Source organism: Puma concolor, chromosome B1 (genome assembly GCF_028749965.1).
Source record: "Puma concolor isolate L17-30 chromosome B1, mPumCon1.1.hap2, whole genome shotgun sequence".
NCBI classification, from domain to species: Eukaryota; Metazoa; Chordata; class Mammalia; order Carnivora; family Felidae; genus Puma; species Puma concolor.
This window is the reverse complement of record NC_141670.1, coordinates 182,322,856-182,349,711: the sequence shown is the minus strand read 5'-3', so window position 1 is coordinate 182,349,711 and position 26,856 is coordinate 182,322,856. Positions and strand designations below refer to the sequence as shown.

The 26,856-nt window shown below is 36.9% G+C and overlaps 1 protein-coding gene and 2 long non-coding RNA genes across 11 annotated transcripts in view; all 3 read left to right on the top strand.

The window, feature by feature from the left end:
• Positions 1-26,856, top strand: part of PCDH7 (protocadherin 7) — a 424,848-nt gene that overhangs the window by 42,660 nt on the left and 355,332 nt on the right. For 6 of the 9 annotated variants that reach the window (XM_086705265.1, XM_086705263.1, XM_086705267.1 and 3 more), the window contains exon 2: positions 22,646-22,705. The exons of the other annotated variants lie outside the window; for them this stretch is intronic. In XM_086705265.1, the coding sequence (XP_086561391.1) occupies positions 22,646-22,705 (60 nt within the window). The remainder of the gene's footprint in view (positions 1-22,645; positions 22,706-26,856) is intronic. 9 annotated transcript variants of the gene reach the window in all.
• LOC147582059 (uncharacterized) lies at positions 5,258-14,099 on the top strand. Its single transcript, XR_015250528.1, has 2 exons — positions 5,258-9,352; positions 9,445-14,099. It is a non-coding gene; the product is annotated as an uncharacterized LOC147582059 (long non-coding RNA).
• Positions 25,967-26,856, top strand: part of LOC147582058 (uncharacterized) — a 13,269-nt gene continuing 12,379 nt past the window's right edge. Inside the window, exon 1 of the long non-coding RNA XR_015250526.1 lies at positions 25,967-26,856. This exon is cut by the window's right edge and continues 10,294 nt beyond it. This is a non-coding gene — a long non-coding RNA (uncharacterized LOC147582058).

Here is a 26,856-nt window from a genome sequence, read left to right as displayed (position 1 = left end):
TAAACATTAATTCCCTGTATAACCTTTCTATTTGGAATAAAAATAAAAGTTAGGAAAAAAAGCAAGAAGGAGCACGGAGTAACTAGAAATAGGTACTACCAAGTGCATTTGGGAAACCTCACGTAATTCACTGCCAAGTCCTCACTCAGAAACTACGTATTTAATCCATACTTATACCTCAAATGCTTATTTATCTTCCTACTCCTAACTTGGTTAAAGCAGCCAGTTTGAACCCAAAGGAAGAGGCATTAGTAATAAGTACATGTACTGTGATATCAGTAGTAAATGATACTCAAATGTAAAGAAAATATATGGTGGGGTGCCTGGGTGGCTCAGTCGGTTGAGCGTCCGACTTCGGCTCAGGTCACGATCTCGCGGTCCGTGAGTTCGAGCCCCGCGTCGGGCTCTGTGCTGACCGCTCAGAGCCTGGAGCCTGTTTCAGATTCTGTGTCTCCCTCTCTCTCTGACCCTCCCCCGTTCATGCTCTGTCTCTCAAAAATAAATAAACGTTAAAAAAATTAAAAAAAAAAAGAAAATATATGGTATTTAAGAGGGAATCTTTACCTGGGTCCAGAAAGGAAAGTTACACATATGTCATTGACACCCAGTGACACTAACTCAGGTAGTTTAGTTAGGATTTATGATGATCATGGAGTCTTCAGGTATCCTTTAAGAATTCAGGTCAGTTTTAGAAAATTTTCACCCAAAATAATTAGATATGTGTTCAACGGCTATGTTACTATATAGATTTAATTTTCGTGAGGCTCAATGAGCCGTCCTGGTATCTAATTTTAAGTAATGACTCAAGAATTTAGTATCACAAAGTGTTTGTATTTTATAATTTACCCTAACATGTTTATCTGCACAACAGCGCCCAATCAATTGGGGACTGAAGATTTTTCAAAGATGTAAAAGTAAATGTTGCCATTAAATCTGTACATGGCACTGAAAGAAATGAAGCGTGTAGATGAAATATGTTAACCTTGAGCTACTGGCCTTAGGTGAGGTATCGCCACATGTTTATTGTTATGTGAGGTGAAGGCTATAATCCTAATTATACTTAAATGCATATAGTTGACCTGTTGAATGTTTGGTCTTGTAGCTCATCTATACACTTTCATAGATGATCAGCTCGGGGGATTTCTTTTGTATTCAAGAAGAGGTCACTTAAGGGAAAGAAGAGTGGTCTGCAGGTGCTTACACTAGACTCAGGTACCAAAGTCCAGTGAGAAACATAGGAAAGTAGTATTTACATATTAAGGTTTCTCCTTTCTTGCCCATTGTTCCTGCAGACTGTCTGGAATGACAACTTGAGAAACCCTCCTACCTTGATATCCAAATCCCATTTTGCCACCTTAAATTAAAGAGCAAATGGCCTATTACCAATGGCAGCCGATGGCTTGATATATAACCATCACAGCCTTCTGGTCTGGAATAGAGACTAGCAGTTGTCTGACAGATTTTTCTCTATCATTATTAATATTCTGCAATATGTATGCATGTGTGTATGCATTTGTTCATATTCTGAAAGTTATCTTTAGGTCTTGGTAACCTCTGGTAACTTTAGGGACCCTAAAGAACTTCCCATACCTGGTTCTGTTTTTTTGTTTTTGGTTTTGTTTTTTCTGATTTTGCCTTTGGGAGTGAACAGATACTCTATGGACCAAGAGAATACACTCTTCTTCAATTTGTGTTCACAGTTGTATTTTCTAGACTTTACAGTTGTTTAAAATTGAGGACCCAATTGTAAAATCTAGGATGCCAAGGAAAAGAAAAAAAAAAAAAAAGTAGGTTATATATGCATGTGTGCCCATGTGTTTTATTTGAAAATTCTATGCAATTTTTAAACCTTTCACTGCATTCTCTGATGAGAGTGTGAGGTGTGCGCGTGGGTAAGAAGGTGAGGGTGTTTTAATAGATGAGAGAGTTGAAGAAGGTATCAGAGGATTTGAGTCAATAATGACTTCAGATATTAAGGTTGATTAATTAGCACTTCCTTTCTCACCTGTTGTTAGTGGTTTACTGGAAGATAGCCTGTTCCATTTAGTCCCTGTGTCAGTCAATGCGGTGGGTCAATTATCTAACCTGCATATTTATAATTGGGAGGGAGTGGGGAGGAGCCAAACTCCTTTGAGACAGAGAAGAGAACCGAATGACGCCTGTTAAAAGACACTAGTGGGCTTGGAAAAGACGTCACCAGAAAGAGTAGCTGGGGACTCCATACCAGTGGGATCTTTTCCTTTACATGTAGAAAAAACAAAAAGAAAGAAAGGAGTTTTCATGAACCTCAGCTTAATTGTAAAATGTGACTGTATAAGTTTGCCCTAATGTTACAACTGTCAGAAATTTGGGAGAGTATACATACAATTTTAAAATAGGCAACTAAAATTCAAACTTTGGTTGCTATTTTGTTTTCCTTTGTAAGAATTCACTTGCAAAACGATTTGATCTAACAAGAGCTGTGATGTGCTAAATGACAACAATACATGATTTGGAATTTTAATTATATAACTGCATGAGTTGTGGAGGGCAAACACGTTTTTTAAATCCACTCAACCGAGATACGTCTGTATTTATAAATATCATAATAATGTGAAATTTGTAGAAGTATTATATAAGATCTGAGGGGACAGATTTTATATATACAGATGAAAATTATATATATATATATATATATATATATATATGCATCTATATGTAAACTAGTAAAACAAGGACCCATTTATATAAGAAAAAGCAGGCAGACAATGTCTTCCATATTTTAGTAATATTTTCTATACAAAAATACCAAAAAGGGCATTTTCTAGAGCGTTATGTCTGATTTCGTTTATATTATAGTTTTTGCCATATTTGTCACATTCTCTTCCAGCTGCAATAGTTTGGAATTAAGCAATACAATTCTATTTCAGTTCACAAAGATGCGTAAAAATGTACTGTCGACCAAAAAGATTTTAAAAGATGGGTTTACAAGTAGGAAAGAAACGCCTGTGACCATGTTTAGTAATCTCAAATATTCAATAAATTGTTTTTAAATGTTTGTTGGGTGTGTTTGACCTATAATACATTGTTATTGACATAACCTGCTTCTGATGCATTTTTATACTGTCACATCAAGTTTTAAAATTAGTAATGGGCCGCTAATAACTTAGCCAGTATGAATTCCCATAGTGATAGTATATGGCCACTGAAATCTTTTTAGTATCTTTCCCCTGAACAGCTAAACTCAGCATGGTTTCACATTTAATGATACCAATAGCGAGGTATAGATTTGTTAAAAAGGAAGATAAAACATATTTCCTGAGTAGGTAGTCTTTGTTCACTAGGTTGGCAGGTAAGAATTAGCCAACTACAGTTATCCACTTTAAACTATGATCTAATCGGAACTCAAGAGCTAAATAAAAACACGGGTGATTAGCCTTTAGTTAGTCGGAGCCCCTAGGGGAAAACTTCAGTGCTACAGGAAGTGATGCTAATGATTTATCAAGTGTCAGACTTGCCTCTGAGAAAATACTGAGCCAGGAACTTCACAGCACAGGGCAGTGTCTGTTGGATATTCCAGCCAATCTGAAACCTTTTGCTACAGAAGTGCAAGGTACATGTTTAAAAAGGAAAGAGCTGGTAACAAGAACTGTGAAGGTTTGCTCTTAAAAAGTCAGCCCCCGATGAAAATCTTCCTTTCATTGAAACCACAGATCTTTAGTCGCTCTGCCAACAGTCAGGAGACCCTTAGTCTCCCAGAGGTACTGAGGGAAAAAAGGGTTTGTGAATTTAAGTAAAACAGCAAAATCAGATCTTACTAGTAAGACAGAATTCATTATTTGTTGTGCAATTTAGAACATTGAACTGGAAACTTGAGAAAATTAAACTTCTCAGAAATATCGTCTTTTTGACAATTTACTGAAAGAAACATCAACAGAAAGGAAAATTCAAGCCATAATACACTAAAACCATTAGAAGAGCTGGCAAAATTCCAATGTGGGTAACTCCCCTCTGATCCTTTATTCTTACTAGTTTCATCAATTGAAACTGATGACTTATTTCCGCTTTGTTGGAGATGGCTGTTTAATAATAGTATGGTGGCAATAGGATACTCAGAATCAGAAAGACTAGACAGAACAATTTTAAAAAACAGCAAGTTTTTATCTTATTTTTGGATAGATTATTCTTAGTAGCTATGGATATGTGACTGCCAGCACCATAAGTCTACCGCTATGCATCCATTGATGAGGTTTAAAGACCTGGCAATTCTGTTTTGTTTGATTTCCGAATGTGTTGTTTAATTCCATGAATGACTATACATTTACTAAATTCACCGGCTGTTACAAGCTGTAGGCTTTACATCTTAATCTCTTATTTGCTTAATACTGGAAAGGCCAGACCTTTAAAAAAGTGAGTAAAATTTTGTCACCAAAAGAAGGTCAGGTGCACAGCCTCAGCTGTGAAACATTTGGTTCTTTTTCAGCTTCCCCAGGAAGCTCCGTTTGCAAAGGAGATAGGAAAAGACCTCAGTCAGTCTGAATCTGAGATTAACTCCCTGCAATTCAGTCACACTAAAGCAGGAAATTGGGCTCAATAAATATTGCAACTAAGTGAAAGATTCCGAGTGGGAAGTTTTCAAGTAAGAGAAAAGTGTTTTACAGACACTCTTTTGCTTTTTACGATGTCAATGAATTTATTTAACCAGATGCTGGTGGGTTATATATACCATCCTATCCATGACTTGATTTTCAATTTCTGTTATTCTGCTCTTTCTCATGTGTCTTCAAAAGCACCTAGAAACCTCTCTTAGAGGGACTTGTGTTTAGCAACTCGACAAGTTTTGGACCAACAGGTGATGATATTTGCTGTGACCACAAATTGATATAAAGCATCACTTTAAACCATATTTCTTCAATCAAATATTGGGGAGCAAATTTAGGAGGTGACGATAGTTTCAGGTAGCTTTAAAAAGGTAGATTTTTTTTTATGACCGAATGGATCTAATATGGGCAATGATTTTATTTCCACGCTCATATATTATTTAAAGTAATTGAATCTCGTGAGCGACATGGAATGGGGGGCAAGTAAATGTTTTCACGGCGATTATTGGCAGACATTTCCTTCCTGATAAATTTCCCCCGAAATTGAAGTAGAATTTGCATCCAGTGAGGTAACTGTGAGTCCAGTAGCGAGTTTTAATTTTTATGTAGTTTTGAGACCCCACGTGCAGAGTTGCGGGCTCTTTGGCACCGGGGCCCCCCCCCACCCCCCCGCCCCCGCCCCCGCCCCCGCCCCGGCCCACAGCCTCCAGTGCTGAGCCACATCTGCCCGAGGACCCCCGCTGACTTGGCTGCAGCATTGCCTCTTAGGCCCCCGCTGCCAGATCAGGTGTGGAGACACTGCGGAGCTGTCACTCCGCATGGCTTCCTGCAAGTCAGCTAGCTCGTTCCCATCTGTGTTGATCTTCTTTCAAGGTTTTTTTGTTGTTTTTTTTTTTTTTTTCACTGCCTGCCTGGCATGCGTGTATTTGCCTCATAAGCCTCCATTTGGCTTTAAGACTTGCCTTCCCAGGTCTCGACTCACAATGAAATTTCTCCCTGGGTGTGTTTTCCCATTAGCTGTGCTTGCTGTTATTTCTTAATTCTTAATTTTGAGACGTTTCTGTTTTGAGACATACTCCATCATGCTCATTAGGGCCCTTTTATCTGCTGTCTGTCCCGTTTTGAGGATCTTAACGCATTGCGATCTGCCATGTTGCAGGCATTGTGTGCTTTAAAGTTTAATAACTATAAAATAAGATTACTTAAATATCTAATGACTTTTTTTTCTTTGCTTTCTTCTTCCCTACTCCTCTTTAGCCAAGAGGTCACTTTTCACGCAGCATTTACTTTTCGGCAAGAATTTATTTGGATGGCTTTGATTGTGAATATTCTGGTGAGCTATCCTGCAAAGTCAGGAATAGATTACATAGGGGATATTTTTAGTCCATAAAGGGCTTTTCTATAGCTGATGTTTTATCATTTGTGCTTTGTACCATTAATGGGCATTTTCAGCTATACTCTTGATTATGCAGGTAAAATTTAGTCTGAAAGGCCCAATCCTGCAGGCTTTGTTTCTGCAAAACACCCATTGAATTTATGAAGAGTGCTGCACAGATAGTGGTCGGTCACTGGAGTGGGCTTGGGAGATATTCTGAGTTGAAAGATGAAAGGGCAGATGATATAAGGGCACGATGTTCTGATTAGAGGACCATGAAGGGCTTCCTCCTCTTGCAGATGAGTATCTTTTCATGCTGTTTTCAAACGAGGAGTCTCTGTTCTAAAAGTAGATCCCACAGATACTGCTAATGCACGAAATTCCACCTGTCCTTGCTTGAAATAGCCCATTGGGTTTTCTTTTCTTTCAAGAAATAAATCATTCTTGTTTTCATGTATTTTGGCAGATTTCTTTCGTTATGGGATTATGATTTGAGACTGGTTTATGACTTCTGCTTCTTAACGGTTAGAAACAGCACTGACCGTCTTAGCCTTGTTACCCATGTTTTGTTAGGGAAACTGGGGTAAACTAAATCGGAGGGAAAATATGAAACTCAGGTGGGAATATAGGGCTAAGTGATAACATATACCACTTTTCTTTCTTTATAGATGCATCCTCCCCACGAATACTAATTGTCTGCATCATGTTAACTACCTTTCTAGCATGGAAGTTATAATTACAGTTATAATCTGTGCTTCAGATCATTGGAAATTAGAAGCCTGTCAAAATTAAATGCCTAAGAATGAAATTGGAAAATTGAAGACAATTTATTTAATAATTATGACAAGATTCCATCGGTTATTGCTGAAATGATACAATGAAGCAAATTTTGAGGGAAAAAAAACAATTTATCATTCGTCTTTAAAAAACAATCTGTGTACACTTCAAGACTGATTGTTAAAGAAGCTATGCAAGATATAAGCTTATAAACTTACTTTATATCACCACTTTTAAATTTTTTTTAATGTTTATTTATTTTTGAGACAGAGACATAGAGCACAAGCAAGGGAGGGGCAAAGAGACAGGGAGACACAGAATTCAAAGCGGGCTCCAGGCTCTGAGCTGTCAGCACAGAGGCTGACACCGGGCTCGAACCCACAGACTGTGAGATCATGACCTGAGTTGAAGTCAGACACCTAACCAACAGAGCCACCCAGGCACCCCTATATCACTATTTTTTTTCCCCACTGAATCCCAAAAATGATCAGGTGGCTTAGATCTAAGTTGTGACAATTTAAACTGGGTGTAAACACTCTAAATATGGGTCTTCTCTGTTCTGGAAGGTCATGTCATAAATCTTCTTTCCACTGAAAGCTTATGTTTCATTGGCAAAATAAGTTACCCAAACGTCTTAAACAGGACACATGCGTTATTTGATCTGTTTATTCTCACCAGATAGAAATATTCCCCTACATTTCTTATATTAATCTGTACTTCTCATTTTGTACCAATTTATAATTTTGTCCTACATAAAACTGACCATATTGGAACAGTCTTACGTCTGAAAAAGGGTGATTGCGAAACCAGGATTAGAGTGAAACTCAAGAGTTTCTCTTCATTGTCAACGAAACAAAACAAGACCGTACACGTAAACCCTTGCATTCTGGGACTCCATCCAAAAGCTTTTGGCAATTTGGCTGTACCCACCTTCAGAAAACCCATACTTCAATTCTAGAATTTGGGTACCATGATGTACTCGGAGGATCTTAGCATTCACTAAATAATCAGGGAGGTTTAGAAATGGGTCAGTTCCATTTCCGGGTGCCTAAAATCTGTATTTTCCTCCTCAGGCTCTTTGCTATTCACAAGAGAGAAAAGTGGAAAATTGTATATATAACTATGATTTTCATTTGATTTACCTTGCAAAAAGACACACAGCTTAAAAATATTTTGTAGCTTCAGGACTTTAACTAATCTCATATTTTCTTTAATGGTTACAGCCATTAGGAATCATAAATAAATCGGGAAGTACTCTCTGTTTTGGATTCTCTATGTCTTGTTAAGTCAAAATCATAGAGGTAACGTAAAACAGAAAGGAATTATCTATGGCCTGATAAAACTTTCACAGGTTCAGATTTTTTATAACTAAGTAACACAGTTCAATGCTAAAACCAAAACAAATATATTTATTTAGTTAGCAACTCTTTGCCTGCAAAAGAAATTAGCTCAAGATATATTATGTTAGCATGAAACTCAGTCTTCAGAGCTGGATTGGACATTAAACTTCACCAGCACCTGCTTTCTCTCACCGACCCTGCCTCTCTTATATCTGTGCGTCCGCTTTTTCTTCCTGCTTTGGAGATGATCTTTTTACTTTTTCTACTCTCCAAGGTCAATTATGGCTGATAACTCCATACTTCCTGAGTACACCTAACTACATTTCCATCTGCCTACAAGACTGGTACTTTTTCTGGGTACCAGTTTCAAATGCCAGAGAGAGAAAATCTAACTCCATCAGGGTTAAGATTTGAATCTTATTTCAATCAGCCATGATCCCGAGACATGGGTCATGAGGCAGAAGGAGTATGCTTAGGGTCGACCGCTGTCGCATGATATTCTAGAAAAGAAGATAATATGGGCAGACGCTGTCAAATAATAACAACAGTGATAATAATAAATAAGCATTCACTGTGTTCCAGAACCTAAACCTAAGTGTTTTACCAACGTTATTTCATATAAATAGCTACTGGTAAAGCACTGGACACTTGAGACTGTTTCTGTACACACTATATTGTTAATCCTAACAACCTCCCTATCAGCTACATGTTATGATTTTGATTTCATATTGAAGAAACTCTTGTTGAAAGTTAAGTGCGTTATTAAGTGACGGAGCCAGAATTAACATTCATGTCTTCTGATTCTTGATTTAGAGCTTCTTACACTGAAAAACTGCCTCCCTTCTGCATGGTGTCAGTGATATAAAATTTTGTGAACCATGGTGGGTGATCAGACCAAGGATACCCACAGCCCTGTATTAGATACCTAATAGTATCAAGGAACTTACAAGTACAAGGAACCTTGCAATCATACTTTTTTTCTTATTTTTATTCTGTTTTTTTTCAATTCTTTCATGTTTACTTTTTATTAGTTTTGAGAGACAGAAAGAGACAGAGTGCGAGCGGGGAAGGGACAGAGAGAGAGGGAGACACAGAATCGGAAGCAGGCTCCAGGCTCCGAGCTGTCAGCACAGAGCCCGATGTGGGGCTCGAGCTCACAAACCCTGAGATCATGACCTGAGCTGAAGTCAGACACTTATCAAACTGAGCCACCCAGGCACCCCTTTCTTCTTCTTTTTTTTTTTTTAATCCTTCTCTCCGTTTTCTCCCTTAGCAGATATGTCACTTATTAATGCATTTAGCTGCAAGTAATTGGTAAAACATTAACCATAGTTAAACGAGGGGCTTACTTTTTCCTTATAATAAGATTCAGGAAGTCATTAGGCAGCAAGTTTTAGTGAGCTTCCTTCCTGCTCCACTGTCCTCAGGTTTGGGTATTCCTTCTCCTATTCCCAAATTGGATGCTGCCCCTCTAAGCCCCTCTGTCCCCATTTCAGGCAGGGAGAAGGAAGAGAAACAAAAAGAAAAATGAGGAACTTTCCGTGACCACCTTTCTTTTTTATCCTGAGAGGTTCCCTCCACAAAGACTTTTCGCTGTATCTTATTGGCCAGAATTTTGTCACATCCCTTCCCCTAGGAGAAAGCCAGATGGGGGCGTGTTTTTCTTTTTACTTTTGGTAGCAATAGCCTAGGAAGACAAAGGAGTGAGCTAACCTCTGCTGTCTGCCTTAGCGGGACTGGAAGGAGTAACTCAGGGACTTGGGACCTGGAGTAACTTGGGACCACGCGCCTGTAAGACCTCCGACAAAGGTTTACTTCACTTAGGCATTTCAGCATTTTCTTTGCTCAATTGAATAACTCCAGTTTCTTTTAACTCTCTTAATAAGATTGCTTTCCAGCTTTTCTCTGACCTGTAGAGCCTCTTTCATTGATTTCTTTTGAACTCGTATCTCTGCACATACCCAAGAGGGTATATACCTACATATTCCCAAGAGGACACCTGAGGACCACCGTGTTCTCTCCAAATCCCTCCTTTACATTTTATAGATGTGACTAGAGAGGTCTGGAGAGGCAAAGTTCCACAGGAACTTAGCGAACCTGAACTGCACTCCATGTCTCTTGACTCTCAGGCCTGGCTTTCCTAAGCATGACTAAATAATAAGTGTTTGTTTGTATTTAAATCAAAATTTGGGAACAAAATAAAACCACATATATTTTTTAATTAAATATTTATTTAATAAATTATTTAAATATATATTTAAATTACAATTATTTATTTATTTACTCATTCATTCATTCATTCATTATAGGAAAAAAACTTTTGAAGTCCACACTCTATACTTTCAATTCCACAGAGTACTAGAAAGTGACTAAGAAAAGAGGAAGCATTCTTTATTCATTCAAATCAGCAGATGTTTACTGAGTCCCTGCTATGTGCTGGGCAATATAGAAGCCATGGCTTCAGCTGTGAACAAGAAAGAAGAACGTTTTGCCCTCAGTATAGTTTAGGTACCAGATTATATTTAATGCATGCATTGATTTCCATACACTAATTCAATATATATTAAGGGCATACTCTTTGTAAACCCTAAATGGTCTGTTCTAGGGACATGATGCATAGCTTATGGTAAGAAAGACAAGATTCCTGCTCTTCCTGAACAGTGAAGCCAAAAATTATCCTCTTTTGTAGGGAAACACAATAAAGAACTCAGATACCATCCTCTCGCTACTGCTTATTAATGCAATGAAGCAAAGGCACACACATACGCACAGATAATTAATTGACAGTATTTCTTAATCCGGGGATTGGAGCAGGTTCTAGGCTTGTTCGAATTTTTGATACATACCTTTTGGCTGAATGTGAAATTTAGTTGGATTTAAAACTGGATCTAGATTTCAGTTTAAATGCATTGGACTGAATTCTAACAACTTTGACTCTCTCTACCTTTAGTCCTTTGTTTTATTGAATTTAACTTGAATGAAATCTTTTTTTTTATTTGTCTAAGTCTATTTCTGTCCAGTAAGGAAGTTGAAATTGATTATGCCTTGACTTTGTGGGCCATCAGAGAACCATGACATTCCAGGGTATTGATTTTGTGGTGTTAAAGGGTGTCAGATATAGTGTTAAGGTGACAAGAGAGAACTGGGTTTCAGATTGTAGACCATAAGCAGTCTTGGCTTTTGCTGAGACACGACTAGCTTCTTAAAGTAATGGAAGGAATTGTAACTCTTAGGTAATTTTTATTGCAGAAACTTGGAGAGATTTAAGCCAGAATTGTGTAATCATGCACACACGGAAAAAAAAAAAAGTTTCACGTGTGATACATATATACGCTGCATATCTACATATACACAATTAGGAGGATGTGTATATGTGTGTATCCAGAAAGTCTGCTCTCTGTTGAGAATATTGAGGAATATTTCAAGTCAGTATGACTGAATCTTTTAAAAACATATTTCTTCTCACATTTTGGAAGCTGCTTAATCATTATTTGGCATTTTGTTTCCGCTATGCTTTTATTTAGTCAGGTACTGTGGGATATGATGCTCATAATTCAGAAAAGCTAGAGGTCTATAAGTGTAACACTTGGTGATTTTTTGTTACCCTCTGGGACAGAGAATGTTGACAAGTACATTATAATAGGTGCCTCAGACATGGACTGAGGAAGAGTAACCATGGTCATCTTTCAATGTCTCATTTTCCTCTGGATTTTTTTTTCTTTTTCAATTTAATGACCTTTAGTGAGTGCATTGAAAATAACATTTTGATTATAAGATTATTGTGTGGAAAACTCTACTGAGTTAAGTCCAAGTGTATCTGTGGAAACTAATCAGAAGTGCACCAGATTCATTGACTTTAAGCCAATCCATCACAGTCATTTTTTAATTTATTTCCACATGTTCTTCCAAGTTCCCATTCTTGAGGAAGACTTTGACCTGCAAAAAAAGAATGAAATGTATTTTATAATGCATGTTGGTTCTGTTTTCTAACAACACAAGTATTTTGCTTAAGCAGATTTGCTAGGAAGTGACAGCTTTGAAAAATTGGACATAGGAGCGGCTGGAAACATTTCAGTTCCAGGCAATCTAAATAGTGCAGAGGGGAAAATGAAATATCACCGTGGTTTAAAGATGACAGTTTTGTCAAAGATTCCCTTTCACTCTTTGGCTTAAAACAAATGGAGTAAATCAAGTGTGTCTGTTCGAAACATACATGTGCACTCACGGAGGAAGCCCTTCCTAGGAGTTATTTCTTTAGAGAGAACCAATGAGAGAAGTATCTTCAAAAAATGTATCATCAGTTGGGAAGACTATCATTTTCTTGGCCTAATGATGAGTTTGGCATGTTTTGCAATCAATGAGATTTCACAAGGACTGCCTTTAAGAAGAGAGGAAAATTTACAGGCTTAACACCATCTGAGTATAGCGTTACTTACACTATTGGAGGTTCTTCAGAAATGTAATGATATAATTATTATTTTGGTGTGTGTGTGTGTGTGTGCATGTGTGTGTGTGTAATAGAGAGCAAGCAAGTAAAACAGAGGAAGGGTTTCAATAAACCTAAGATTAGATGCTTAACTTTTTATGGATATATAAAAAATGTGATAATATTCTCTACCTGAAAAATGGTGGGCATATTTGAAAAGGTATAGCAAGTTTGACAAGGCCTATTTTTGAGAACAGTGTTATCACTGGGGTGCCTGGGTGGCTCAGTCGCTTTAAGTGTCCGGCTCTTGGTTTTGGGTCAGGTCATGATCTCACAGTTCATGAGTTCAAGCCCTGCATCAGGCTCTGAGCTGACAATTCAGAGTATGCTCAGGATTCTCCCTCTCTCTCTCTCTCTCTCTCTCTCTGCCCCTCCTCTCCCCTTCTAAGGTGAATAAACTTAAAAAAAGTGATTCAGATACTTAAGCTCAAATTTTCCAGAAGTCTACACTATATAGATTATGTTTCTTTTAGGACCGTCTTAAATGAATAGCGATCACATTTTAAATTATTATTTAACCAAAGAAGCACTGTTCCTTTTCTCATATGTCCTATGCACAGTCTGTAATATGCTTTGGGGATTATATAATAAGAAAATCGTTGGTAATTTCTGTCTTTCACATTCCACAATTACTCAGTGAACTGATTGAATGTTCACAGGTTGTTCTGTTTTTGTTCTGCTATGTAAATGAATGTATATTTCAGTTATAATTTGTTTCAACTCACTTTTGGCAAAAGGGGTTATGTTAGGACTGTTATGTCCTGAAACCACTTTCACTTAATATGACATATTCATTAATTCCTGTTCACTGTGTGCTTAATTTGTCTCTTATCAAGGAGATGACTGGTAGTGTACTTTGTCTGGATTATTTCACCTCAATCTGTCCCATAAAAAAGATTGATTCATTATGCTTTACACTAAAAAAAGAAAAAAAAAATCTTACAACATGATCTATTTATACATTTTACTTCATTTTAGGGCCTATCAGTTTTTCATGTTAATGGGATTGTCATTTTTATATATGGTAGGATTCTTGGTATGGTTTGGCTCTGAGCCAGAATATTACCTATCCTCTTAACTCTTTGGAAACGTTGACTTATTTTCATTGCATTAGTGCAGGCTTCATTTTATTTCATGTCCAAGATGACAAAGGTCACTTCATTAGGCACTTCGTTTGCCTTTCTTCCCTGTAGTTTTCTGGTATCTTACACTAAGTATCATAAAAAAAAATGTTCTGCTTCCATTAACAAAAAGCGAGCAGAGAACAAAAAGCCAATTATTTGCAGCCCATAAAATCCTTATGATAATTTGGTAGACTTTAATTAAACTAATACATCACACTGCACTTATAAGACAAAGGAGCAAAAGAGAAGCAAATAATCTTTTTTTTTTTTTATTCTGTTAAGAAACACCATATTGGTTTTTGATTAAGTGCTTTAAGACTTGTGACCTATTTTAAAGAGTAAGATTTACTGTCCTTTTCATACAAGGCGTATTACAAAAGTTCTATATGATATGAATTGGGACCACCCTCCCCCTCCCCCCCAAAATTCTGAAAGTTAGCTATAAAACCAGCTTGGCTCGATTTTTATTAATTTCTTAGGATTTTCCAAATTCTTCAAAATAAAAAGAGATTCTGCAAATTTAGCGCACGGAGACATGTTTGTATTACAAAGAATTTTGTTTTGGTATTGAAAGTATTTTGTTGTATGTTTTGCATTGCCGTCCATTCTTTCTTTGATGAACCCACTGTCGTTACGAATGTGAAGTGTACTGTAAATTAAAAGGTTGTCTTTTGTAGCTGATGGATCTTCTCTGCATTTCACAACTGGCGTGTGTAGTGGAATTAGAGCTGTGTCTTCGTTAAATAATCTCATCCCAAAATCTTTGACTTTTTTTTGAGTTGTAATTTCCATAATTTAAATAGAAATAAACCACTGAATTGGGAGTTGGGGCATTTAGTTTAATCCTAGGCCTGCAGCGTGATACTGAATATGTGTTGTCACCCCTCAAGGCATCCGTATGATCACTGGCAAAATGCAGTTTGGTAGGAGGTGATTCTAGGTGACTTCCTTATCTCTGCAATTACATTTCGTCAATTATTAATGCAATGTCTTTCTGTGTACTCAAAGTCAGTGTTTGATCATGATCATGGCAATCCTTACATTGGTGCCACAGTAGTTACAAAAGTATTTATGAAAACATTTCTAGAAATTCCTCACTATCGGAAAGCATACATTTTTGAAGCTGGTCAACCAGAAGTAACATTGAAAGATAATTATATGCAACTTAGAAATTCATCTGTTATTAACGAAAGGACCACACGATCACTGTACCAATTCTTAACACTTCCAACATCGCTTTCATAAGCAGGAAATTGGATGGCTGGATTTTGTAAGTTTGTCCTATCTCACATTTATTGTTTCAAGACTCAATTAACTCCCTGGACATTTTGCTTCATTCCCTTGTTAGTGGATCAAACTCTTAGTGAGTTTATACATCACCTGGAAACATTTTGACCCCCTTCTACCCCTTTCTATGGGTGTTTAAAGATCTCCCAAGTAGCTCTCAATTTTTCGGGCACACGATTGCAATTTCAGTGGCATTAAACAACAGCCAAGCTTGCTATGATTCACTTCATCTTCTCTTTAACATCTAGTCCCTGTCCGGGCAGCTTCGCGCTTTGGCACATGAATAGTAGCCACTCCCGCTTTTGTTCCCCAAGGTGGCCAATATTGCCGTCTGAAGACAATAATGAGGATGGTTAAGTTTGCATCAGTTTATATATATATATATTTTTAATTTTTTTTTCAACGTTTACTTATTTTTGGGACAGAGAGAGACAGAGCATGAACGGGGGAGGGGCAGAGAGAGAGGGAGACACAGAATCGGAAACAGGCTCCAGGCTCTGAGCCATCAGCCCAGAGCCCGACGCGGGGCTCGAACTCACGGACCGCGAGATCGTGACCTGGCTGAAGTCGGACGCTTAACCGACTGCGCCACCCAGGCGCCCCGACATCAGTTTATATTTTTATTGGGCTTTAAGAATGGAAATGCATTAGTGCTCAGCTTTGGCCAGGTGTAGTTGGAACCGTAGAGCTGGGATCCGCTTTAGTGCTTTTGCCTGTATATTGAGTTCTGTCACTCCCTGATTTAGAAAAAAAAATGTTTCTTTAAAATATTTATCTGGAAGAAAAAGGAGAAAAAATAAAATTATGAATTAAGGCACGTGTGATTTAACATTTAAGAATACGCTGTTCTAGAACAAGAATCCACAAACAATGAGTTTTAACAGTTGTTTTAATTTCATACTCTAGCTTTTGACAGGTAACTTAATTTGTGTATTTCTTTTTTTTTTTTTTTTCTTTTCAATGAACTAAGGGATTTTATTTCCTTTTTTACATTTGATCCTATGAATGAACCTTTCATCTAAAGTTTGGAATACACAAATTATATTTATTTTAATGCAGTTAATTTGCATTTACAGTCAGAGGTTTAGTTATTGAGTTAAAAATTACCTGAATTGTCATTTTCTTTAGTGGGTAAAGTCAAGCATAGTCTTCATTCTTTTATCAGATGGTATAACTATTTTTAAAATGCTAGCATGAGGCTTTTATATAGAAGACATCTTTGCAGGCAATATACATTGGCTTTTCCTCCCTGAGACCTTTTGCCACTCACAATTCACCCTAATTTCTATTTATTTATTTATTCATTTAAAATTTATTTTACTTTGAGAGAGTGAGAGCAAGTGCAAGTGGGGGAGGGGCAGAGAGAGAGAATTCCAAGCAGGCTCAGCACTGCCAGCACGGAGCCCAGTTTGGGGCTCAAACCCACAAACTGTGAGATTACAATCTGAGCTGAAATCAAGAGTCGGACGTTTAATTGACTGAATCACCCAGGCACCCCTGTTTATATATTTTTTAATTACGTTTTTTCTTTTTTGATTACTGAAGTAGTACACCATTGTTATAACAATTTAAGTATAGAAATGGGTGTCTTAGAATGTAGAAGTCTGCTATAACTCCACCTCCAAAAGACAATCAGTGTTTTAAAAAATAAGTATATTTCTATATTGGTTTTAGAAAATGTTAATACAATCGACCCGTGAACAACATGGGTTTAAACCGTGTGGATTCACTTACAGGCGAGTTTTGCAGGACAGCAGGATAAATGTATTTTCTCTTCCTTACAATTTTTTTTTTTGTCTGTGTATTTCTAATTTAGGATGGGCCAGAGGGTTTTGTTATTGTTTTTGTAATTATTCCATTGGTTCTTTCTACATGAAGACTTGCTCTAAGGAGAGAAAGTAGAGAAAGTACGTCATGATTGAGTTGAGTGGAATTATAGAAATGTCTGGTTTAGGTAGGGGAATCAGCTCACCGTCTCCCGGCCTCACCTTGTATCTGCCTCATGGTTTTGCCTCTTCTTGTGCAGTTTCCCCTCATTTCCGTAGATCTTAAGCTTACCCTTCCTCTAAGACTCAACTTAGATCCCATTAGTCACCAAGCACACAGCCTACGACCCTCACCATAGTCTCTTCTCACTCTTTGGAGTTCTCCTAGTTTCACCTACTTGGTTCTTCTCCTTTCCTCCCCACTGTTAGTAGTCTTTTATATGTGTGTGTTTGTATATCTCTTCAAAAGATAAATAAAAACTTCCCCAGAACCAAGACTGGTTGATGTTGCTTTGTATTTCTCTCCATGTCTTCTGCAATGCTTCTTACATGATTGGGCTCTATCACCTTTGTCATTCTTCCTAACTCTGAGATTCCATGATTACAACAGTCAGTCTGTCAATAAATATTGATTGCTTGGCTGTCCAACCTAAGGCATTCTTTTGTTAGGGCCTAAATCATTCTTTTTTTTTTTTTTTTTTTGAAGTCAGGGCACAGTACTTATGATGAGGAATTGGTATGATATTATCTATTTCCTTTCCTTCCATGGCCAGTTCAGTGGTTGACTTACAATCTAAAAGGCTTCTTTTCTTAAGCACCTAGTTCAAACAGTGCTAGCAAATGGTCTGTGTGTGTGTGTGTGTGCACTTTCACATGTAAATGAGGCCTCCCTGTCTTTGATGGGATAGAATTTGCCTTCTTTGTCTTTTTCTGTTGTTGGCAATGTAGACAACTTTTGTGTATGTTGAACTTTGTTATGTGTTCATAAATTTAAACAATTATGATAGAATCCTGAGTATGATAAATACATACTTTAGGAAACTTGCCTAAGTTTGTTTATTATGCCTTAAAACATGGCAAAAATGGAGACATTTGCAGTTATAACTTCTCTGTTTATTTTTAAAAGATTCAAAGTCAGATAAAAAATAATCATGAAAAAAGATAATGCAGGGAAAAACATTTGGCTAGAAGCCAAAAGTCTTGTTTTGGGACCCTGATTCTTTTTTGTGCGATGTTCTGTAAGAAGATTAAGCTCTCTGAGCTTCAATTCTTTCATATGTAAAATGAACAAAATTGTAGTTTCCACTTCACAAGGGATTTGCGAGGTAAAATTATTAAAGTGTTATTTTGTAATAAACATCTATACAGGTGTGGCAGTAACTGATAATTATTATAATTTATGGTTTGGGATGCATCACTTAAAAAAAGGAAGTAGGGTGGCTCAGTTCGTGGAGCGTCTGACTCTTGATTTTGGCTCAGGTCGTGATCTCTGTCTGTGAGTTCGAGCCCCATGACGGGCTCTGTGCTGACAGTGCAGAATCTGCTTGGGATTGTCTCTCTCTCTCTTTCTCTCTCTCTCTCTCTCTGTCCCTCCCCTGCTTGCAGGCTCTTTCTGTCTCTTTCTCTTAAAAATAAATAAACATTTTTAAAAAGTAAATAAAAAAAATAAAAATAAAAAGGAAGTAAAAGATGAAAATACCACCCCGAATTGTCCTCCTTATAGTCTTTCATTCACCAAACCCCATGTTTGTCCGATGTCTCATTTTACACTTCAGATGATTTTCCAATATTTTTTAAAAAGTAACAGATAAACTTTCAGTATTGATAGGTGACTCTGCCCTGGTTTAGCTTCTGTATTATACGTTTATGCTCTAAAATATGAACATCAATTTCCTGTTCCTGGATTGTAGAAATTACCATCAATTTAATTTTCTATGCTATGGAAAAATATCTGCTTGTCATATGACACCTTTTCCTTTTCTCTAGATTTGAGTGTCAGTGAAGGACAAAATAATGAATATTCATAGATCTTTTACATATTGCCAATTATATGAAAACACATTCAACAGATACTTGTACCTAATCTACACCAATTACATAGGTGCATGATTTAGGTTTGAAGCATACGTAATAAAAATAAGTAGAAAAATAGACACATATTCCTTTCAAAATAAATATTTCTTTTTAAAAAAATTAATTTTATTTATTCTGAGAGAGAGAGAGAGAGAGAGAGAGAGAGAGTGGGGGTGGAGTGCAGAGAGAGGGAGAGAGAGAATCTCAAGCAGGCTCCACACTGTCAGCACAGAGCCTGATGTGGGACTCGATCTCAGGAACCGTGAGATCATGACCTGAGCTGAAACCAAGAGTGGGACGCTTAACTGACTGAGCCACCCAGGTGCCCTCCAGATATATATTTCTTAATTTATGGTTTTAAAATGTTTGTTGTTGTTTTTAGACTTAATAAGGACATTTCTTTAGAAACATTTCTTTAACATTTATTTATGAGAGAGAAAGAAAGACAGAGTATGAGCGGGGAAAGGGCAGAAAGAGAGAGGGAGACACAGAATCCAAAGCAGGCTCCAGGCTCCGAGCTGTCAGCACAGAGCCTGGCACGGGGCTCAAACTTGAGGACCAGGAGATCATGACCTGAGCTGAAGTTGGATGCTTAACTGACTGAGTCACCCAGGTGCCCCAACCAATATAAGGACATTTCTGTTCCTATGTGTGAATGTTCAGCATATTCTTGTACCTGAATCTGAATCCTATTCTTACTGTCTCCATCATTCACTTTCCTTCTCTTAGCACTACTCACCAGCTCTTGGGAAGTCTGGAAAAGAAGAACTTAGGTTTTATAAGTTAACTTTTTATGGATAAATTTCATTAATTAAATTCCCAGCCTATTTCAGTCTCTTTGGTCAGGAAATGGAAACTGAGTGAGATATAGAGATGGTCTTGTAGAACGTGTTCCAGAATGACTTGGTTTCATCTTGTTCTGTGTGTGTGTGTGTGTGTGTGTGTGTGTGTGTGAGAGAGAGAGAGAGAGAGAGAGAGACAGAGAGACAGAGAGGCAGAGAGAGACAGAGAGAAAGATACAGAGAGACAGAGAGAGACATATTGACTGAGATTTAGAACAAATTGAGGAGCAAGGCTGAGAGGCAGAGACAAAGGCTTGTCTATACAACTTCAACTGAATTGGACCTGACTGAAAAATTGGTTTGGTTGGATTTACCAGAGCCTATCTCCTCAGTGGCAGTGATCTGAAAATTGCTTCCAGGGCCATTTTAATTAGCTGATTCAAATCAAAACAAACACATCCTGGTGACCTCCATTTTTACCCTGGCCCTCGCCAATGACAGTTTTCAAAGCGGTGATTCCTAAGTAGTTCTCCATGAACTCAATAAGCTATCTGAGGTGTGCACTTTTGCTTTTAAACATTAATCTTTAATGCTAAGGGAAGAATCCATTTTTCTTGGCTTCAGTGACAGGTGAATGTTAGTGCACAGATGCATTTGTGCAGGGGCTCAAAACTTAAAACCACAAAAACACGAAACCTGCTCATCCATAGTTAATTTATGAAATGAAATTTAGGAATGACTTTATGAAATGGAGTGTCATTCTTCAATATCATTTTAATATGGAGATTTCATTGGGCTCCATGGCAGTATGGTGAATTTATTACTTCGATGCATTTTATTTCTTGGGTGTGCTTTTAAGTTAAAAGTACGTCAGGTCTTGTAAATAGAAAATGAAACATTTGACACCTCTGATTTCCTATGTTTGTTGTTATTGTTTTAATTGTTTACTCATTTATTAAAAACCTTGTGGGCAATTTTGCATAGTGTATTTCCTTAGAGAAAAGAGTGACGATTATATGGGATAGATTAAAAAGAGATGGTAGTGAAATTTTAGAAATTTTAGACACATAATTTAAGACAGAATTACAGAGGGGAGAAAAGGGGGAGAAATAATATGCTATTAAAATAAAAAAGCATTTACTGCAATTCAAGAAAGATCTGTGCCATAATCTATCATACGACAAATAATCGAAAGTCAAAGATAGCCATATGACTTCAAAATATCGGGATTAGGCAATAGTAATACTGTGCTATGACAAATAATATGATTTCCTTCATTGGTTATTCTCAAACATGCGTTCATTCATTAAATCAATTTTCACTGAAGGCCGACCAGGTGCCAACACGGAGACTGTAGCAATAAACAGAATGGACATGACATTTGCCTTCAGGGAGCTCATTGTAGCCTCGTACGGGATGTAAGGCTTAAATGAGTAACTTCACAAGAGTAGTTAAATATTTGATAAAGTCTATGGCAACGTATCACATACAGTAAGAGCCCATAACAGGAAGGTCTAATGTCTTGGCATGCATTACAGCTATATTGTTGCAGTTGATTTGGGAATAGGAAAACAATATCTGAAACTTGCAAATGTTGAGCTTTCACTTGTGTCCAGGCAGTTTTGAAATGAAATGTGCAGTCATATAGTTTGTGTAAAATAAGACAAACTATGTTCATCTTAAACGTACAATTTAAATTAGGAAGATGCACTTATCAGTGATGCCTTCATAGATGCAAGCTGCTTGTGTAATAGGACAGAATTTCCCAAGTTATGGTAATGGTTAGAGCTGCTTCAGAAAGAAAAAAAACATTCTTTTTATTTCTAGGAAAAGATAACAACTAATTCAAAAATTAAGACATTTTAAAGCTGCTTAAATTTATACAGCTAATATTGATAATCTGTGATTAGAGCAATGCTTAAACATTTTCTGTCCTTGAATATGAATAATTAATTTCAACATTAGACATTACTTGTTTTTTTTTTTTTTTACACCAATTACTTTCAAAAATGAATTGGTCAATTATTCAGTGGTATAAATCATTTACTTCTTTTCTAACTTCGATTCTCGTGTGCTGATGCATCGTTACTTTGGAAATTGAGTGGAATATTTATTTCTCTTTTCTGATTCTAATTCTTAAAGATAAATACTTCTGGTAGTGAACTGTAGCATTCTATTCTATGGAGGTGATTTATTATTTTTTTGGCAATGTTCAAACTTACTAAATGTTTTACTAACATCAATTGTGCTATCAAACTAGAAGACGATACTCTGTGTACCTTCTGGCACTGAGAGCAGAAATCAGCCACTTGGTCAGTAGCAAGTTCAGAGAAAAAATTAACACTATTTAAAACTGACATTAGCAAAATATTTTGAAGGGATATTACCATCACTTTATTTGTGCAAAGTAGATACAAAGTTGGAAAAAATTGCCCTTTTAGGGTCATGACTTTGAAGGGGAGAGTTATTCATCCCCGACCTGAGATCAGCAGGCCATTTGTTGATAGCATGTAAATTGCTCAGATTTCTGTAAAGAGACAGCTATCTAAGGATTGTTTTTAAAGACAAGAGAGCTACTTTGAATGGTGTGAACACTCAGATCAAGAGCACATCTCTGAGATCTTAGGGACTTGTAAATTGTAAAAACTGTGACAACAAAATTACCATTTCATTATTTGTATTTGTAGTATAAACAAAGCCAGCATCCCCCCCCCTTCCCCCTCCATCCCTCTTCTGGTGACATTTCATAGCCTTGAAAAGCTTGAAGCCTGAAACACAATTAATTCAATGTTTCTTTTACCATGCAAATATTTCTTGTCAGAGATAGCATCCTTGAGATTAACCAGCAGTATTGATTTAGATGCCCCAGGGTTGTTAATTGTAGGGAACTGTTATATCTCTATGACTTCTGAAAGAGGTTCTGGCCACTGCAAATACATCTTAAGGAAGAAAAGAATACTATCAGCCAAGATGTGCACCCAAGCTTTGGAACTAGGCTGGCAAAACCCTACTCACATTGCTGTAAAGCAGACATATATTTTTGTATTTTTTGTAGGTGGATACAGTGCAGACCACGAACCCCCCTGGCCACATTGAGGAATCGTGTAAAATGAATGTATGTGCTCGTAAGTGAAATACATGTAATGTTCCAACTCAGTGTGTTGGATCTTAATAGACCTGAATTGTCTTGTGCAAAAAGAAATCGATTCCCAAGGGGCAGGACCACTATCTGATTAAAATGAAGCTCTGATTGTGAAGAAAACGCAAAATGGACTTAAAATAAAATCTCTGCAAAAAGAAATCAAACTATACTTAGCAAACAAACTGAAAAAAAAATCAAGCTTTCAATATGGAATAAAGGAGGGATGTGAGAGAGGTTTTGCACTCTTATCAATTACTGTGGAGAAACAGAAACAAATATCGTCATACTCAGGAGTGTGAAAAGAAGAACAGGAAATCCTTTTTCTTTTGGTTTGCACTTGAATGGACTGAAGCAAAGAGTGGAGACACATCCTGTTCCTGTTTATAGTTAATAATGTGGAGATTAGTATAGATGTGATTTCATTTGCCTTGCTTGAACTAATTGGATGCATTATGTAGAAATCACCTGAGCCTGTGCTAGATCAACAAAGGAAATGGAAATGTATACCTCAGGACTGAATTCTGGGAAAATTAGACTGTTCAATGCTATTTAATAAGGCGTTAAGAAGAAATACTACTGCCAGTCAGGTAAAGTGAGAAAGGAGTGGACAGGAAAGAAAATAAAATTTCGGTCATTCTGATACTTGATGAAATATAATTCATTATGGCGTAAAAGCAGAGGATAGTTTGCAATGTATCTCACAGACATTTCACACAATTTCTGATTGAATTTAGGGTAAACCACGTAAATGTTCAAGGAATGTATGGCCATTATATCAATAGCAAACTGGCCTTTAAAATTTGTGGTCTTATGCATTCGTGTATGCAGAGGAGGGCTTTTTTATTTTGTGAAGAATGAATTGCATGCAGGAAGAACCTCTTTGCATTATAGTTATTTGCTCAGTTGAAGATACTGTATAAAGTCTCGTTTTTGTATGAGTATGGGTGTATTTGGATGCATTTGTGTGTATGCGTATATAAATGGAGGCAGGTAAAATTCAATGGTTAACCTTTGCACTTTAGTTTGTTACCTAGAATGTAAAGAGGTAGCGGAAACTGTCTTAAGCCATTTCATACGTGTTGTCATTACTAAAGATAATTATTCACAAATGAAGCAATTCGAATATAGACTGACTGCAAAGGCTCTCCAATTAAGTATAATATTTATTGCCATTGAGCCATTTAAATTAAGATAGTACCAATGTCTCAAAATAATGAGAGTAGGCTCCTGTGAAATCAGTTTGAGGACAGTTGGAAAGTCCTATTATATTCCTTCAGGTTACTTTTACTCAGTGACAGAGGATGTGAATCATGGCTGTTTTTATAGAAGAGACTCGGGAAATATTTGTGTTTTAACTATAACTTTTTAATATGCCTAAAGTTATAGTTTTTTTTTTCCATTTTCTTCGGTCTAAATTAATTACAAATAATCATATATTAACATAGATAAGATAGTAAATATTTAAAACAGATAGACATATTTTTTGTAGTCACCGTGTGCCATAATAATTTTGAAACTATTGTTCTCTGGTATTTGTATTCATGTCTCTTTATCTTGCTGATTAACTTTATAGTAGAAATTTTTACCTCTTCTTTCTATGTGACAATCAACTGAAGTTGGTATCCTATCTATACTATTACAGGGATTTTTGTCTTTATTTATGCTATTATAATAAATTATAAGTCTACAAACTCTATAATTCTATTGTATCGAATATTTTTCTGTGACCAAAATAATAAAATGTAACTGCTTTATAAAATGACAATATTTCCTATTTTAGTAATCTCTTAAAACATAAAGGGACCTAAAATAGGTTCATGTTGCTGGCGTTGGAATACATTCTCCACAATTTGAGAGTGAAGAGTTTAGCAACTTTAGATAAAGAGAAAAAGTTTGACAGAGATAATTTCGAGGGTGTAAAGAGAAAAATACCCTGAACAGATTCAGAAGTTTTGACGTCAAATTTTGCTTTGCCACTAAACAGCTATATATATATATAGATATATAGATAGATAGATAGATAGATATAGATATATATAGATAGATAGATAGATAGATAGATAGATATTAGCTTTTAGGTGCTCAGATTTCTTAACTATAAAGGATGGGTTCAGATTGCACAATTTTAAGATCATTTTAATTCTTAACTTCTAAGGTTTTGATAACTTGGAAACAGTACAGCACGACACTTAATACTGATTATATTAATACTCAGTAGTGATCATTGGTATTAAGAGAATCACATGCTGTTTTCCACTTAAATTGACCCAAAGCCGACTGCATGCCTTAAGAGTAAGGAGAAATGCGAACTCACTCTTGTTTCTGTTCCATCCTTACTCTGACTTTAATGGAAATATGTACCGAAGTATAAATAATCATGTTCTGGGATCAATAGGTCTCCCTAAGTTAATTGATCCAAGAGGCACCCAAGTACAATATCACTCAATTTGTAACAGAGGAAACCTTTTTGTTCTGCACTGAGTTGAATGCCTTCCCTGGCCGAATATTAAAGTGCCAGAACCAGGTTTTCTTGCTCTTTACCCCCCAAGGATTGATCAGCACATGAAGGCCTCTGTGACTTCAAAGGCATTTCTGGACTCAGATCAGCCTGGTTGGGTTCAGAGGAGAAGGAAACACTAGCCCCTGATGTTTACGGCGGTAGGCTGTTTCATCTCATAGTTCTCTGCTTAGGAGAAGCAAGGAGCAGAGGAGTCTTGCAACTGTTATAATTTCAGGATTAACGTTTAGTCACAAAGTGCCTCACACAGAAAAACAGTGCTTTTATTTTAGTTTCCTGCTACTATTCCAACTGGGAAAGGTCAGAGAAGCAGTATGAGGCAAAATGAAAGCATATACATGTCAATTTTGGGGCGGAGGGCTCATACTAACTTGCAAAGTGGTGTCACTTTCAAAATCACAAAGGTGGTATGGATAATCTTCAGGGATCCTTAGAGAATTTATTACACTGAACATTTTTTTGTTTGTTTGTTTGTTTGTTTGTTTCAGTGAACTTCTGGTCATTTATGGGACTGATTTAGGTAATAAAATTTAATTCTGTCAGTTTATTCTTTATTCTACAAGATGAGAGTAAAGATGGGAGACCACCTACCAAGCCTATCCCATGACCCATTATCTCTAAATAAAATGTTTACCATTAGCTTTTGATTCTTTCCGTCTGAAAAAAAAGGGGGGGGGGGAGGGGCAGTGGAGGGTGGAGGTGGTTCAAAGAAAGAAAATGATTATAAAGAGCAGCAGTGGGGCAACTGTTAATGAAATTCCCAACTGAAAAGTTATGTTCAGAATGCATCAGCCAATTGGATGCACAGAAGTAAAAATTTCACTAAAATACAAAAAAAAAAGGCTTTAAAATATTATTGAGGATTGAAGTAGTTGCTTTTGGTGTTAATTCTGCTTATTTATTTATTTGGATGCTATTATTCCATTTCCTGGTTTTGATAAATATAAATTAGTTGAGTTACCAACAGTCAACTCTATAAAGATGATATGTTAATCGCTCAATTTAATATTTATGCCAGCCTCATGAAGCAGATGCCATTATTGTCATATCACCCATTTCACAGATAAGGAAGATTAGGCACAGAGAATTTGGGCAAATTTGCAAAAGTACAGACCACCAGGAGATAGAGCGGGGCTCTGAGTCTTGCCAGCCTGGTTTCAGAGGCTACATACACTCAGCAGGTCACAGATCCTTCGTGCAAAAACTTGAGGGTCCAAGTTAGGCTCTGGAACTGCTCAGGGGGACAGGGGTGGAGTTTTTGGTTCTTCGGATCACACATCTGTTAACATGAGTGAAGCAGATTCAGCATGCATGACTTCAATGTGAAAGGCATCCAGACGTTCTCGCAGACAGAGTGTTGGACAACGGTAGAATCTGTGATAGGACATCTGCTTTACATATTGGAGACAGGGAAGAAGAAATTCTTTTCTAACTTACTTTGCTTTGCAGGCTTAAAATATGTTACTGGGTAATATTTGCATCAAACATCATTTGAAAATGGAGACTTTGCTGTGGACGGAGGCAAAAGACAACTGCATTCTTTGAACAAGGAGAGCTCACGCGCAGGCTAATGGGAATTCCAGACACACAGGCTAATTATTACAAT